The sequence below is a fragment of the Sceloporus occidentalis genome, unplaced genomic scaffold, assembly GCF_023333645.1.
Source record: "Sceloporus occidentalis isolate IW3139 unplaced genomic scaffold, rSceOcc1.0.p SCAF_5, whole genome shotgun sequence".
In the NCBI taxonomy this organism is placed as follows: Eukaryota; Metazoa; Chordata; class Lepidosauria; order Squamata; family Phrynosomatidae; genus Sceloporus; species Sceloporus occidentalis.
This window is the reverse complement of record NW_028316985.1, coordinates 177,029,197-177,044,489: the sequence shown is the minus strand read 5'-3', so window position 1 is coordinate 177,044,489 and position 15,293 is coordinate 177,029,197. Positions and strand designations below refer to the sequence as shown.

The 15,293-nt window shown below is 41.3% G+C and overlaps 1 protein-coding gene across 1 annotated transcript in view; it reads right to left on the bottom strand.

Annotated features, from left to right (window-relative positions):
• ANTXR2 (ANTXR cell adhesion molecule 2) overlaps positions 1-14,945 on the bottom strand; it is a 159,403-nt gene extending 144,458 nt beyond the window's left edge. Inside the window, exons 1-3 of the mRNA XM_089526263.1 lie at positions 14,538-14,945; positions 8,844-8,915; positions 4,055-4,126 (exon numbers count right to left, since the gene is read on the bottom strand). Coding sequence (XP_089382389.1) covers positions 4,055-4,126; positions 8,844-8,915; positions 14,538-14,713 — 320 coding nt within the window. The 5' untranslated portion in view covers positions 14,714-14,945. The remainder of the gene's footprint in view (positions 1-4,054; positions 4,127-8,843; positions 8,916-14,537) is intronic.
• Between the last annotated feature and the right edge of the window lie 348 nt (positions 14,946-15,293).

Here is a 15,293-nt window from a genome sequence, read left to right as displayed (position 1 = left end):
CAACTATATGGGAAATAGGAAAAACAATGGCATGGACCATCCTAACTTTAATATTCAGTGACATAACTTTACGCTTCTGAATCTTGTCTAATTCTATATGGTAAATATGATGGCATGGACCATCCTAACTTTATTATTCAGTGATATAACTTTACACTTCTAAATCTTGTCTAATTCCTTCATAGCTGCCATTCCAAGTCCTAGTCTTCTGGTTTCTTGTCTCCACTCTGATTGATGACTGAGCCCAAGTTTGGAAAATCTTTAAATATTTCAGTGACTTCATCATCTACTTGAAAATTATGCAGGTTGTGGTTATTATTCTTGTTTTCTTAACATTCAGCTGTAAACCTGTCTTTGCACTTTCTTCCTTGACTTTCTTCAATGATCTTTCCAAATTGCTGATATTTTCTGCGAGTAGTATGGTCTCATCTGCATATCTTAGATTGTTGGTGTTCCTTCTTCCAATTTTGATGCCTCCTTCTTCTCAGTCTAATCCTCAGGGTGGGAGGAAATGTAGAGGATTAGTGTCTGCTTAATTAGTGAACATTGTCTGCTGGGAAATCCCTGACTCTAGTTGAAATCCTCAAACGCCTGGACAATTTCAACAGGAAAGAAGAAACACTTAAAGTGAACAAAGTTTGGCTACTAGTCCTGAAAAACAGCAAAATTAAGGCTCAGCAAATGCAAATGAGAAACCACCCATAATTACATAATGTTCTAGAATAAAAATTCACAGGTCTCTATGCCTTTGAAGATATGTCTGAAAAAGCACAGACCATAGAGAATACCACACTGCGTTCTCAGAACGTTCTGAGAACCCGATGAGAACGGAACACATTTAAGAATACCGCATGTCTGTGTTCCAATTGGGTTCTCAGAACGTTCTAAATGTGTTCTACATGTGTTCCAGGAGGGGACGGATTAAATGTGTTCTCAGCGAGCTGTAACGTGATGAGAACGTTCCAACAGTGGTCTGTGCAGTATTCTTATCTGTTCTCAAATCCGTTCTCTCATTCCTCCATCTCCTGATTGGCTGAAAGAATGACAGGCAGGGAGGCAGGCAGGCGAGGGACTGCAGTGAGGGAAAGTGTGTGGGGGGGGGAGAAGGAGGGAGGGAAGGGAGGAAAGTTGGGACAAGGGAGAGAAGAGGAAAGGAGGGAAAGAGAGAGAAAGAGAGAGGGAAAGAGGGGACCAGGGCAGAGAGCAAGAGGGAGAGGGTCTGGCTGCTTCTGCGGGGGGCCTCTGGTGTCATGTCCATCGGGGCTCCTATGCTGGCAGCCTGCAGGAGGCAGGGATGGCAGGGATGCCCAGGACCTTCTCCTCCTTCCCTCAAAGAGGGAACCCACAAAAGCTCCTCTGTTTGGAGCACCACCCAAAAGCAAGCAAACTCCCAGAATTCCATAGCAAAGAGCCAGACCCTCTCCCTCTTGCTCTCTGCCCTGGTCCCCTCTTTCCCTCTCTCTTTCTCTCTCTTTCCCTCCTTTCCTCTTCTCTCCCTTGTCCCAACTTCCCTCCCTTCCCTCCCTCCTTCTTTCCCCCCTCACACACACACACACACACACACACACACCTTCCCTCACTGCAGTCGCTGGCCTGCCTGTCTCCCTGCCTGTCATTCTTTCAGCCAATCAGGAGATGGAGGAATGAGAGAATGGATTTCTCTCGGCTTGAATGGACCTCCATGGAAAATGTTCTGGGAACGGTTTCAAGAAAAAGGAAGCGCTGTGCGGTAAAATGCGTTCCAATCATGTTCTGATCACGTTCCAGTTTACTCAATGCGGTAATATCCGTTCCAGGAACGTTCTCATCACGTTACGATGCAGAACGTTCTGAGAACTATATGCGATAATCTCCCATGTCTCAGGAAGTTTCAGATTTATTGTTATTGGTACCTACACTTTCCAGTGGTCTGTGAAAGACATTTAGTCCGGCTTCATCTAATGAACAGGAGCAGAATTGGCTACATGATTTAATAAACTGTGCAGAACATATTAATGTAACATAATTTAAAGATAATTTTTAACTGAAGTATCCATATTTTCCCCAAAAAAAGTAAACATGTACTAAAAGGTTTTTATTTATTGCCATAGTTACATTTGCATCCCATTTTCCCAAGATGGCTAAACTATGGCCGTCATACATTGCACATATCATAGGAAGACATGACTCACTAGAAAACATAATAATGCTTTCTTTGGTAAAGTGGAAGGCAGTAAGAAAAGAGGAATACCACATTCCAGATGGATAGACTCAATCAATGAAGCTGCGGCATTGAGTCTGCAAGATCTCAGCAGGGTTGTTGATGACAGGGTGACTTGGATGTCTGTCATAGAAAGGGCTGACATAAATCTAGTCAACTTGATGGCAATTAACAACAAGAGCAACGAGTGTATATAGGCAATGAAGATTAGAGTAGGGCTGGGAGGTCAAAGACATCATTTAAAATGTAATGTAATTAGCTTAAATATTGTTATATTTTCAAAATATGATAATGTCAGGCAGTAGAGAAATATTCCAGTTTTAGCTGGGAAGAAAATTAGTAAAATAATTTTATAGATGAAACTGAAATGAATGTATGTTGTGTCGAATTTTCAGTATACACACACACACACACACACACACATATATATGATCATTATGGATATTTAAAAAGAACAGTGAGTATTCATGTTGTATTTTTAATAAAATACATATATTTAAAAACCTTTTTCCTTCAGTGAGCTCAAGATTATGTACATGGCTCTCTTCCTTCTCATTTCAGCTTCATAAAAAACCTGGGTTAGAGGCCAAGCTGAGAGAATGAGTGGCCCCAGGTCACCCAATGAGTTTCTCACTTCTGTGAAGACTAATAACCTCCATAGTCTAGTCCAATGCTTCAACCTCAATACTTGTGCTACTCAAAGTGGTGGTGTCTGGACTGGTGCTGGTATTTGAGCCACTGACTGCTGCCCCATGGTGGTTTACAGAATAGAACAATTGCAGCCAGTGGTCACAAATACGACACTGGTCCTTGGCCCACTGGGGGGAAACCCTGCTGTCCCTTATATCACACAGTCTGAGAAGCAGTGGTCTATATTAAACTGATTCTCACTTGATTTTACCAAAGAGGCAGAGTCACTATCTCTGATACCAAAGTCCACACACCAAAATAAATCCAACAGGAGAAACAGAAATCTGCATCATTTAATAGGTGATGCTTTGTTAAAATGAAAGTAAAAGACCAATTCGTAGGGGCGGGATCATGTCATAAGAGACCAGTCCTGGGATGTCTATCAAATCCATCTGGAATTCAAGACAAAGAAAGGAAAAGAAAGCCACTTGATGAGAACGTGGAGGCTGTCTGCTTGCTTTCAGTGGTTACAAACAGAACATTTCTTGTCAGTGCAGCATATGTGCATAAATCTCACACTTCTGTTGTTCAGAAAAGAGACATTTCTGTTCCGAAAGTTATCGTGCCTGATGTCTTCCTTCGCAATCCCATTCAATAATTGTTTCTCCAAGTCTTTCAGACTTGTAATCAAATGTAAGGAGATACATGGCTTACTGCCATTTAATCCACTAGTATTTCCACTTAATACTATTAAGCTAGGCTTATATGACATGGATGGACTTGCTTACATTGTTCCAGTGATGCTTACGACAGCACAAAGTAGCTACTAGGTTCCACATCAGAGGAGTAGTTACTCTGCTCCAGTTGTAGTCCAAACTCAAAAGAGCTATCCAAGGTGCTGAACCAATTTGGGGCCTGAAACTTGTAGGGGTTTCACTGCCCCACTGACATGGAACCCACCAGCCACCACTGGGTCTGTAATCTCTAGAAGACTGAGGTAGTGAAGTGGATGAATTATACCACTTGAGGCTTCATTTTCCATTTGTTAAACTGTCAACTCTGTGTGACTGTTATTCTTTCAGGAAAATTATTGCTGTCAGTGCCATGGAAATGGGAGATCATGTTATTGGTACAAGTAAGGCAAACAGTTCGTCCCTGCCAACAACATATTGCAGAAGCACTCCGTTTAAGTACAAAAAACAAGCAGCATAGCAATTTACTTACCTATCTTGTGTTAATGGCAGAATGACTTTTGCTTGCATGGAAAACACTATAAAGGATAACCGCATCCGAGGGCTTTTTTAAAGACAAAGAAAGAAAGAAAAACATCTGTCTCAGAACACTGCACCCACATTCATTTTGAATGGATCTCTGCCATAAGTAGATCCTGAGAGATCGCTCCCTCTTGACCTTTATGACAGGAACCAAGTAAACACAAAACCCACACAGGAAGTATCAAGTGGTCCAGTATGTACATTCTTGTTCACATGCTGTATTTCAGCTGACAGAGGACATTGCCCTGCAGGCCAAACCTTCAAAAGAATGAATGTCCTATGTTTGGTTTCATTTGTGCTACCTTTCATGCTACCTTGGACCACTGCTCTGTATACCAGTAATCTAGTCTACTCTCATTGTCAGGAACTCTTCCTATTCCAAGATAAGATCACATGTAGTGTCATCAGAAGAGGGAACTAAAGCAAAGTAACATTCACTCCTGAACTGTGGCACCTCAAGACCTTCCACTGTTTTGGCCTACAGCTTCTATCAGCCCCACACAAAGACTGTGGGAGTTGTAGTCCAAAATATGTGGAGGACTGAAGATTTACCACCTCTGCTTTATATCAGCAGGACAAATTAGACACAATATGAGCCCTATAAGTCCAAGCCAGGCTCACTCAATGCTCTGAATAAGAGCATGAAAGAGTTAATTTTGGACAGCAGCTTTTGGAATCCCCCAGCCAGGCATCACTATTTTAGCTAGGGGATTTAGGAAGTTTTAGTCCAAAAAGTAACTTTTAAAAAAATTGTGCTTTGAATAACCAAATGACAAGAACAGGAGTGTTCAGAGAGGTATGGCCTAAAGTAAAAACACAAAAGCACTGCTGCTTTACCATTTTCTGACTTTGGTTGTGCCATCCTAAACTCAAAAGGGCAGAGTGTGATGAACAAATATTTCCAGTCAAGGGCTTTGGCTTCCCCAGAGATTATGGAGAACAAACCTGGGACCTTCGCCATGCAAAGCAGATATTCTGGAACAGTAGTTCCTTCAACCCTCATTCCCTATATTTTGTGGAACTAGAATTTCGAGAAACCTGGTCCACTGACCAAAGTGGCTGTGAATTCTGTCAACTGAAGTCCAGCAACATCCAAAGTCAGCAGCCGCTGCTTCATAAATGTGATTGACACTCTCAAGTTTGTATTCAGTTTGTCAATTTACATAAAATATAGTTTACATAACTAATGTTAAAAATACCCTATATCACCACAGGAAAAAGGTTTTGTTCTAGTCGGCAGTGCCACTCTTAAGTATCTTCTTCAAGTTTTTCCTTAAGCGAGGTACAGTTGCTAATAAAAACATTTGCCTTTCTTCAATTTTTTCCCTTAATTCCCTCACCAATGAATTAAATGCAGATAAAAAAGATCTCCTGCACTGCTCCTTTCTTTTTAAGGACCCACTGAAAGTCTGAGTCTCTTAAAGGGGGGAATAAACTGTGTGTTCTGAGGCTACTGCAGATCTACATCTTTCAGACCCAGCAAAATGGGAAACAGATGTACAACTCATACCGGAATGATCTAATTCTTATAATGAAACCTGCTCTGTGTTTTCACCATATGCTGTGCTGAACAGCTTTTGTCAACCATTAAACCGTCCTCTATTTCTTAAGCAAAAATAGAGGGGGGGGGAGGAAGAAATCTTAATAAGCTGTTAAGAACTGTTCATCAAATGAGTCAGCTCAATCTATTTTATTTCAGCCAATTCAATGTAAAAAAAAAAAAAAAAGATTTGCAAGGGAGGGGATTCTTGGCTTAAATAAAAGATGACCAAAAGGTTTTGGAATGGCCAATCAAATCATTTTTTGGAAGAGATAAATATTCCTCTTGCCAGTAACTGTCAAGTCTGGGCCATAGCCTCTTTGGAACAACTGATTAGAATCTTTTCATTAGTTTACAGTCACTGGGAGTGGGTTTCTACTAGACTTCTCTCCTTGTTTCTGGCTTTTGGAAGAGAGATGCAAGCAAAATGCAATTATGCCTGGCTATTTCACATGACTTTTCACCAGCTGGTCAAGCTCACAATTGCCTACTGTATTACATTTTCCATAGGAAACAATTAACTGCACTTTATGTGTGGCTACTTCCTCCTGTGCTCCCAGCTTCATGGTTTTAACCAGGGCTAAACATGTATAGGCTAAAATACAATAATCACCATTATCATTCAATATCTACATATCGGGTAGGAAGATTATATAGCAGATCTTGCATATGTTGGCTTAGATTACATAATGTATTCTGTTTGGCTAGCCTTGGAGTCACATAAGAGACTAAAAGCCCTGGTACTCTAGAAATGAAATTTTGTTTTGTTGTTTTGCAAGAGCAAAAGACAAAAATGAGAAAAAGTCTATGCAGGCATCAAATTATTTCCTCATACAATGCAAAAAGGGATGTGTTCCCTACTTTCAGTACACAATCATGTATTTTGGATCCTGCAACAGCAGAAGAAATGGGGAATATTTCTGTCACATATATTCTACACATTTATTTATTTATTTATTATCAACACAACAACCCTCAGAGGTAGGTCAGGCTGAGATATTGTGCCTGAACAGCAGTCATTCAGTCATTCAGTTGGCTCAGAAATCCAAAAGCCCCAGACCAATTTTCGAATCACTGCAGTAACCATCTCTCATGAGGGGAGGGTGCCAAAACAGTCTTAAAGCTCAAAAATCTTAATGATGACAAAGAGAACCATTGCTGTTGTTGATTATGATGTTGTTGTTATCACACCCTTTCCAATCGAAGGCTCAAAACAGTTTGCAAAGGTTAAGAGATACATTACATGAGCAACTAAACGTAATAGCTGAACATATAATCTTTATTTTAGATGGACAGCAAACATGGGCTCTTTGTTACAATAATAGCCTTTTAAGAAGAAACTAAATTCCATCTATCCTAGCATTCAGTTTCCAGAAGATACACACATATTTCTCCAGATTAGGAGCTATTTCACACATAATGAGAGAGAAACTAAAAAGAAGGTATATGTGAGAAACAGGAAGTACAGCTGACTTGTGTTTCCTTTCAAATGCTGATCTTTCACATCCCAGAATCATGTTTTTTTTAATAAAAAAACCCCATGAATTTCTAAATTAAAACTGAATCAAAATAACAATTGCAGCATATGCTTCTAAAATGTCCATTTCCTGAAACTCCCATTAGTCAGCATAGATAATAGTAGCCTTTATGGCTAAATCATCTGACCTGAAGTAAGGTGTTCTTATTAAGTTCCCAGGTTGTTGTTGTAATAACCAGGGGGTGTCCCTGTTTATTAAAAAAATATATCTTGATTTAAATTAATCCATCTTGGGTAAAATGGGGAACCCTATGGGAAAGAAAGAAAGGGCAAATCCCATTTCATTTTGTCACTTGAAGAGGGCAGGTAATCTGGTCATGAACATAGTTGACTATCCATAGTGCAAAAAAAAATGCAAAGTTAGACACTTTGGTCCTGTTAAGAACAGCATGGTCTTACCAGATCCAGGTGAGTTGATAGTAATGTTACAGTAAGTCACCTTTAAAATGTTCTTCTCTTTTAGCAAGATTGTCCAGAAACTGTTCCGTCAAAAACCTGATCTAGGAACAAAGTACCAAAACACACTGCAGAAATAATCCAGTTTGAGACCACTTTAACTGCCTTGGCTCAGTGCTAGGGAATTCTGGGAACTATAGTTTGTTGTGGCACCAGAGCTCTCTGCCAGAAAAGGCTAAATTTCTTGCAAAATTATAGATCCCAGAATTCCCTAGCATTGAGCCAAGGCAGTTAAGTGGTGTCAAATTGGATTATTTCTGCAGTTTGTTTTGACCCAAAGTATGAATGCTCAAAACTGGAAGCTGCATGCTGATGGAGCCATACATGGCAATCCAAATACACTCATCCCTCCATATTTGCAGCTTTGAGATTTGCAGATTTTATTATTCATGGATTTAATTTATATGTTTTCTCTATGTCCTCCAGTGTAACTCTATGGTCAACGTTAACCAAAGGTCATACTGAAGGACCTAGAGATTCCTAGAGAGAATACTCTACTAGGCATTTGTAGCTCCTTCAATCTGGTTCTATGGTCAGTGTCTGTTGGACACTGACTACAGAGTTGCACTGGAGGACCTAGAGAGGTGTCCTCTCAGGTAAAAAACATGGTGTTTTTGTTATTTGCAGTTTTTCCATATTCACAGGGGTCTTGTGCCCCTAACCCTAGCAAATATAGAGGGACAAGTGTATATATAATTGGACCTCTGCATTTCTGGCTTTAACTTCTATGGATTTGATTATTTGCAGTTTTGATTAATATGTTCTCTCTAAGAATCTCCAGTTCTTCCAGCGGCATTCTGCAAGAACTTCATCAGAGTTGTGCTGGAGAACCTAGATGTTGCTAGAGAAAACACTTCTCTAGGCATTTGTAGGTCCTCCAGCATGATTCTACAATTAACTGCTGGTAGGTGCTTGATCACAGAGTTGCACTGGAGGACCTGGAGATTCCTAGAGAGGTGTTGACTCAGGTAAAAAGAATAGTGCTTCTTTATTTCCGGTTTTTCCTCATTCATGGGAGTCCTTCACCTCTAACCCCAGTGAATGTGGAGGGACCACTGCATTCTAGAATACAGTGCTATTGTAAAACTATCTTACATGAGCAAACTGATACATATTTCCAAATATTTCATGAATTGAAGGTTAGAATTTGTTCTGTAATCTATCCCCTTTAAATTAATCTTGGAAAGCACGAAGAGGACAACTCACCTCACAAATCTGTCTGTCAGTTGTTTCACAAAGTCCACAATTTCAAACCAATTGTCTGTGACACTTCCTGATCTGCAGAGAAAACAAAAGTAAGTGTGTATTCGTTGAAAAGATAAAATAATCTAACATGGATAAAATATTTGTGTAGAATGTGCCCACATCCTATTATCTTCACTTCAATTTAGTTCACTTCTTCCTTTCAAAAGCATTAATTTAATTCTAGTGTTGGCTGGAATTCAGGATTGCAGTTACAAATGTGTAATTTAAAGTTATGCATTCGTAAATTATTCATATTCACGATCCCTATATATTCAATAGTGTAGGGAATACACAGGGATCGTAAAAGTCCCCAGAAACTTTCATTGTATAGAGGGTGTATACAGATGAAAGATAGAACAGGGTGGAGGTGAAGAATAGTCCACCTTACAATATATTTATCCAGCTACAAGATTTCTTTGGAGGCCATCTGTGAGTATCCTAAGGAAGTGATTCTCAAACTTTTTGTCATCCAGTTGTTTTGAACTCTGACACATACACTTAGCCATGGAAACTCACTGGGTAAACTTGGGCAATTCATGTTCTCACAGCCTCAGGATGGCAAAGACAAACTCCTTGTCAATAAATCTTGCCAATAGAAAACCCTATGATAGGGTCACCATAAGTCAGAAATGACTTGAAGGTATACAACAACAACAAGAATGTTTTCCCTTAGGACATGCACTCCTGTGTAGGGCAATATGAAATGCCAGATGCATACATTGCCTTGCTTTAAGACTTCTTCCCTTGCAGCAATCACACATTCCTTTCAAGCATCATAGGATTCTCAGTGAAGCACATTTCCAGGTCATAATGTAAATAAATTATTATTATCATTATCATTGTATCCAGTTAAGGACTCAAGGTGGCTTACAACAGTTTAAAAAAGCATAGCTAAACATTTACACTATGCAAAAGTTTAAAATGTAACTAAACTACCAAAACTTAATATAAATGTAACATTGTCACAGAATGTATACACTCTGCATTTGCAATGTGGAACAATAATTTCCCAAGAGCAAGGCACATAACCCTTTCATATTCTTTTTATGTTTCACATATTCAATATGGCCAATTTTAACCCCAGTTCACCATACCACAATCTACTCTCACACATGCTCCACAAGCAGATTTCTGACAGACATGCACAGTATGGCACCACACAGTTAACAGCACTCTTTCAGCCTCCTCATATCCTGATCTTCCTTCTCTGATTTCTATTCAACAGCTTTCTTTGACAAAGCACAGCACCAGCTACAGACAAATACAACAGTTTTCCAACTCTTGTCCCTCAGGTTCTTCATCAGTTTAACCAGACATTCTTCAGTGAGAGTCTCAACAACCGTGGACATGTTTCACCTACAAACAGGTTGCTTACCTCTACTAAGGCTTCCCTGCAACATACAGGACTGTGTTCTGCTAGTTGACTGCATACCTCCAGATTCTTGAATCTTCCAGAACACATGCATGGAACATATCCTCTTAAACAGCATTTCCTCAACCCATTTCCCTCCAGATGTGTTTGACTACAATAACCACTATCCCAGCTGGCTGAGGACAATGGCTGTAGTCGTCCAACACATCTGAGAGGTACCAGATTAGCAAAAGATCTTTTAAAATTTTCTCCTTTCAAACCCTCTGTGCTACCAATGTGGTGCTCAGCCACTATGAGAAAAGATTCATACTGCAACTTTTAACAGTAAATTAATTTGCTGAAAAATCACAGAAATGTTTTTGAGCTCTTGTTAATCAGCACCAGTCAAGTAGGAAAATATGTCTCAACAGAGTACAGGAGGTCCTTACCTCCATGCAACCAAGACATCATGGGCAGGAATGATGCAGTCCTCTAGATATTGTTGGATTGCAACTCCTAACTCCTCACCACAGATTATCCTGGCAACTGCTGGAAGTTGCATTCCAAAAACATCTAAAAGCCTTGCAAGAGATGGTCATCACTTAATAAATAAATGTACATGAATTAAGTCTCATGTGCCACCCTGAAAAAGAAAAATGGCAGAAAGCATCTAGAAGCACATTTGAGACTAAAAGAAGGAAGAGGCCCCTCCCTCCTCAACTGTCATCTCGGCCTCAGAGGGAGCCATCAGGCAGACCCAGCAACATCAGCGACTGCCTGAAGGACGAGACTTCTCCCTCCTTTAACTGTATTTTGTATTGTATTACGATTTTACTGTACACCGCTATGATCATCGCGGAATAGCGGTCTATAAATAAAACATATTATTATTATTATTATATTTATTTATTTATTTTCTATATTTATTTGTTTATCTATGCCACCTTTCTCCCAGATGGGGACCCAAGGCAGCTCACAAATAAAACCATTTTTAAAATGTGCAATGAACATTTTTTTAAAAACAACAATTAAATATTTTTAAGTATCTCAAATGCAGTCACAGAGAGGACGGGTTGTCCTCTGTTCTCTGCTGCCCCAGAAGGTAGGCCCCGGCCTAATGGTTTTAAATTACAGGAGAGCAGGTTTTTATTGAACATTAAAAGGACCATCTTGACAGAAAGAGTGGTTTGGCAATGGAACCAATTCCCTAGAGAAGTGATGAGATCTCCTTCTGTGGACATCTTCAAAAAGAAGCTGGACAGCTACCTGCTGGGGATGCTTTACCTGAAGATTCTGCATTGAGCAGGGAATTAGACTTGAGAGGCAAGACCTCATCCAATTTTATGATTCTGGGATGAAGTTATTTATTTTTGAATGAGCTTTCATGGATTTCAGTCCATTTCTTGATATGATGATGATGATGATAATGATGATGATGATGATGATGATGATGATGATGATGATATTAATGTACAGATGGAGTTGGAATTAAAGTCATAGGACCAGTGTGGCATAGTGGTTTGAGTGTAGGACTACGACTTTAGAGATCAGAGTTCAAATCCCAACTCAGCCATGAAATCCTCTGGATGACCTTGGGCCACTCACACACTCTCAGCTTCAGGGGAAGGCAATGGCAAACCTCTAAACAAATCTTGCCAAGAAAACTCCATGATGGGTCACCCTTAAGGTTGCCATAAGTCACAAACAACTTGAAGGCACACAACAACAACAAATATTAGCAGTAGCATACTTGTCAGCATGTAATGGGATACAGAAAGATGGACATTGTGACCTTGCTATAAACCTTCAAAAAGTTGTGTAAGATGATACAGGTTCCCCCCAAAAAATTCTGTAAGATGTGCCAGACCTCTAAATGAGTATGGTCTGACATATCAGAAACAATTATTCTTTCTGTATCACTGAAGACCTCTGTGGACAAGCCAGAAGAGTTAGCAATGCTTACTCTCTGTAACCAAAATTATACTCATGGATAAGGAAAGAATGCTGGCATCTTGATACATAATATTAAGATGCCAGTGTGTAACATTATACAGGGTTTAGCGGGCAGTGCAGAAGCAAGATAAACTCACAATTGCAAGATGGGCACACAGACACACAAGCACAAAAAGTATGCTGCTGCACAAGATACAAAATGGGCCTCTAACATTTTTAAGCGAAAAGAGTATATAGTCGCCGCTCCATATTTGAGTCTTTGATTTTTGCAGATTTGATTATTCACAAATTTGATTAATATGTTCTCTCTAGGAATCTCTAGGACCTCCAACATGACTCTATGGTCAATGAATACCCGAAGTTGCACTGGAGGACCAAGCTATTCCTAAAGAGAACAACTTTTCTAGGCATTTGTAGGTCCTCCAGTGCAATTCTCTGGTCATTGTCCAGCACAGTCTTGCACTGGAGGACCTTGAGATTCCTAGAGAGGTGTTCTCTCAGGTAAGAAAAAAAATGTGGATTTTTTTTGTGCAGTTTTTCTGCTTTCACAGGGGTCCTGCTCCCCTAACCCCAGCAAACGTGGAGGGCCCGCTGTATTACAAGCACTCCTGCAGGACTTGGTGCAAACAGAGGTCACATATATGGCTGCTGAACATGAACAAAATCAAAGACACCTCTGCCCAGGATTCCCTAGCACTGAGCCAGGGCAGTTAAAATGGTCTCAAACTAGATTATTCCTGCAGTGTGTTTTCGCCTAAGGATCCTAGTTTGGCCTTCTTCCTTGAATGTGCTACTTTGGGGCATTCAGAAGTTAATTCTTTGTATCTCTAGGAAGAATAAGAAGAAAACTTTCTTGGCTTGTTGACTGAAAGTTGAAAACTTTCTTTGCCTTTCTTTGCCAGACTCTCCAACTGATCCCAGTGGCTGGGAGAGTTTAGCAGGAGTTGCAGTCAGAAAAAATTACTTTTCCCTCTTGATGCCTCACAGAAAGGACTGGCCCACTACTTTTTCCAGACACCAAGGCGACACAAAAAGGCTGACAAACTGGAGTTCAACCAACTCTGCAATGACTGAATAAGGCAACCACAACTCTCTCCACAGGAGACATCTGAGATTTTTAGAGTACGAGATTTTAGGGTCACATTTAGGCCTGGGACTCCCAAAACTGGCCTGAGCCCCAGAAGCTTCAGAACAGAAGGTCGAAATGGAGGACATGGCCTGGCAAAGGAGGATGTCTGGGTTACTGTGTGGCTGTTGTATTTTTCTTTTTAATCCACTGACTGAAGGGTGGAGTGCTTTGATGGGTCCCCCTTAGGGTTGCCATAAGTTGGAAACAACTTGAAGGCACACCACCACCACCACCACAACAAATATTTGCAGTAAGATACTTTCAGGGTGGGATATAGAAAGACCTTGTGGCCTTGCTATAAACCTCCAAAAAGTTGGGTAAATTGACACAGGTTCCACAAAAAGTTTGTGTAAGCTGTGCAAGGCCTGTAGATGAGTACAGCCTGGTGTATCAGAAACAGTTATTCTTTATGTAGTATTGTAGCATTTTTTGAGTGTTGGAGGATTCGAATCCCTGCTGGGCCATGGAAATGGGTGACATGGGGACGAGTCACACTCTCTCAGCCTCAGAGGAAGGCCATGGCAAACCCCCCTTCTGAGGAATTCAAAGATATAGCTGTGTTAGTCTGTAGGAGCAGTACGTAAGGGGATCTAGCAGCACCTTTCACACCAACAGAAATCCAAAAACACACTGAAGAAATCATCCAGTTTGAGCAACTTGCTTCAACTGCTCTGGCTCAGTGCTAGGGAATCCTGGGAAGTGTAGTTTTGGGAGACACTGGGCTTTCTCTGTCAGAGGGCTTGAGTGCCACAATCAACTATCGTTCCCAGGATTCCCTAGCAGTGAGCCAAGGCATTTAAAGCAGTCTCGAACTGGATTATTTCTACACTGTGTTTCTTTTCTTCTCTTTCTTTTTTCTTTTATTTGTTTTCTTTTCCTTTCTTTCTGTCTGTCTGAATTTCCTTTCTTTTCTTTTCTGACTCTCTCTCTGTCTTTCTTTTCTTTCTGGCTATCTTTCCTTTTCTCTTTCTTTCCGTTCTTGTCTTTCTTTCTTTCTTTCTTTCTTTTCCTTCTCTTACTTTCCTTCCTTTCTTCCTTTTTTCTTTCTTTCTTTCTGTCTTTTCTTTTCCTTCTGTCTTTCCTTTCTTCCTTTTCTTTTTTCTTTTCTTTTATTTCCCTCCCTTTCTTTTCTTTTCTTTTCTTTTTTCTTTCTTTTTCTTTTTCCTTCCTTCCTTCCTTCCTTTCTTTCTTTTCCTTTCTCCCCCCTTCCCTCCCCACTCACTTGTCGAGGACGAAATAGAGATCGAAGGCGCCGTGGCAGGAAGGCTGGTCCTGAGTGCGAGAGAGGCGAGGAAGGGGCCCCAGCAGAAGGAGGCTCAGGAGAGGGGCCCAAGCCCGGGGGCCCAAAGGCCGGCCTGGGGGGCCTGGGGGGCCTGGGATGGCTCTCGGGGTCCCCATGGCTCCAAGAAGCAGGAGAAGGAGAAGAAGGAGGCAGCAACAGCAACAGCAGCCCCACTGAGGAAGGCTGGGCTGAAGGAGAGAGAGAAGGAGGAAGGCCAAGAGGACGAGGAGGAGGGGAAAGGGACAAAGGGGAGTTGCCGCCAATTCTGGGCGAAGAAGCAGCAGAAGGGAAGAGAAGGGAAGGGAAGGCCCCTTGGCCCCCCTGCCTCCCGGGCAAAGGCTGCCTAGAGAAAACAGCCTCCCAGAGACCTCCCGCTCCTCCTCCTCCTCCAAATGGAGGACTTTGGGGAACTCCTCCTGGAGAGGAGGCTTGAAATGGAGGGCAGGAGCAAAGAAAAGCCACACAACACTCCTAGGCTCCATGCTTCCCCCCGGAGGAAGAACAACCCTGGTTTGGCGCCGCTTTCACTGCCCTGGTTCAAGGCTATGGCATTCTGGGAGTTGGAGCGCCGCCGCTCTGGGCCCCAGCGCAAACTCCAACTCCCAGAATGCCATCGCCTTGAGCCAGGGCAGTGAAAGCGGTGCCAAGGCGGGTTATTTCTCCAGCGTGGATGGAGCCCTAGCCATAGGCCTCCAT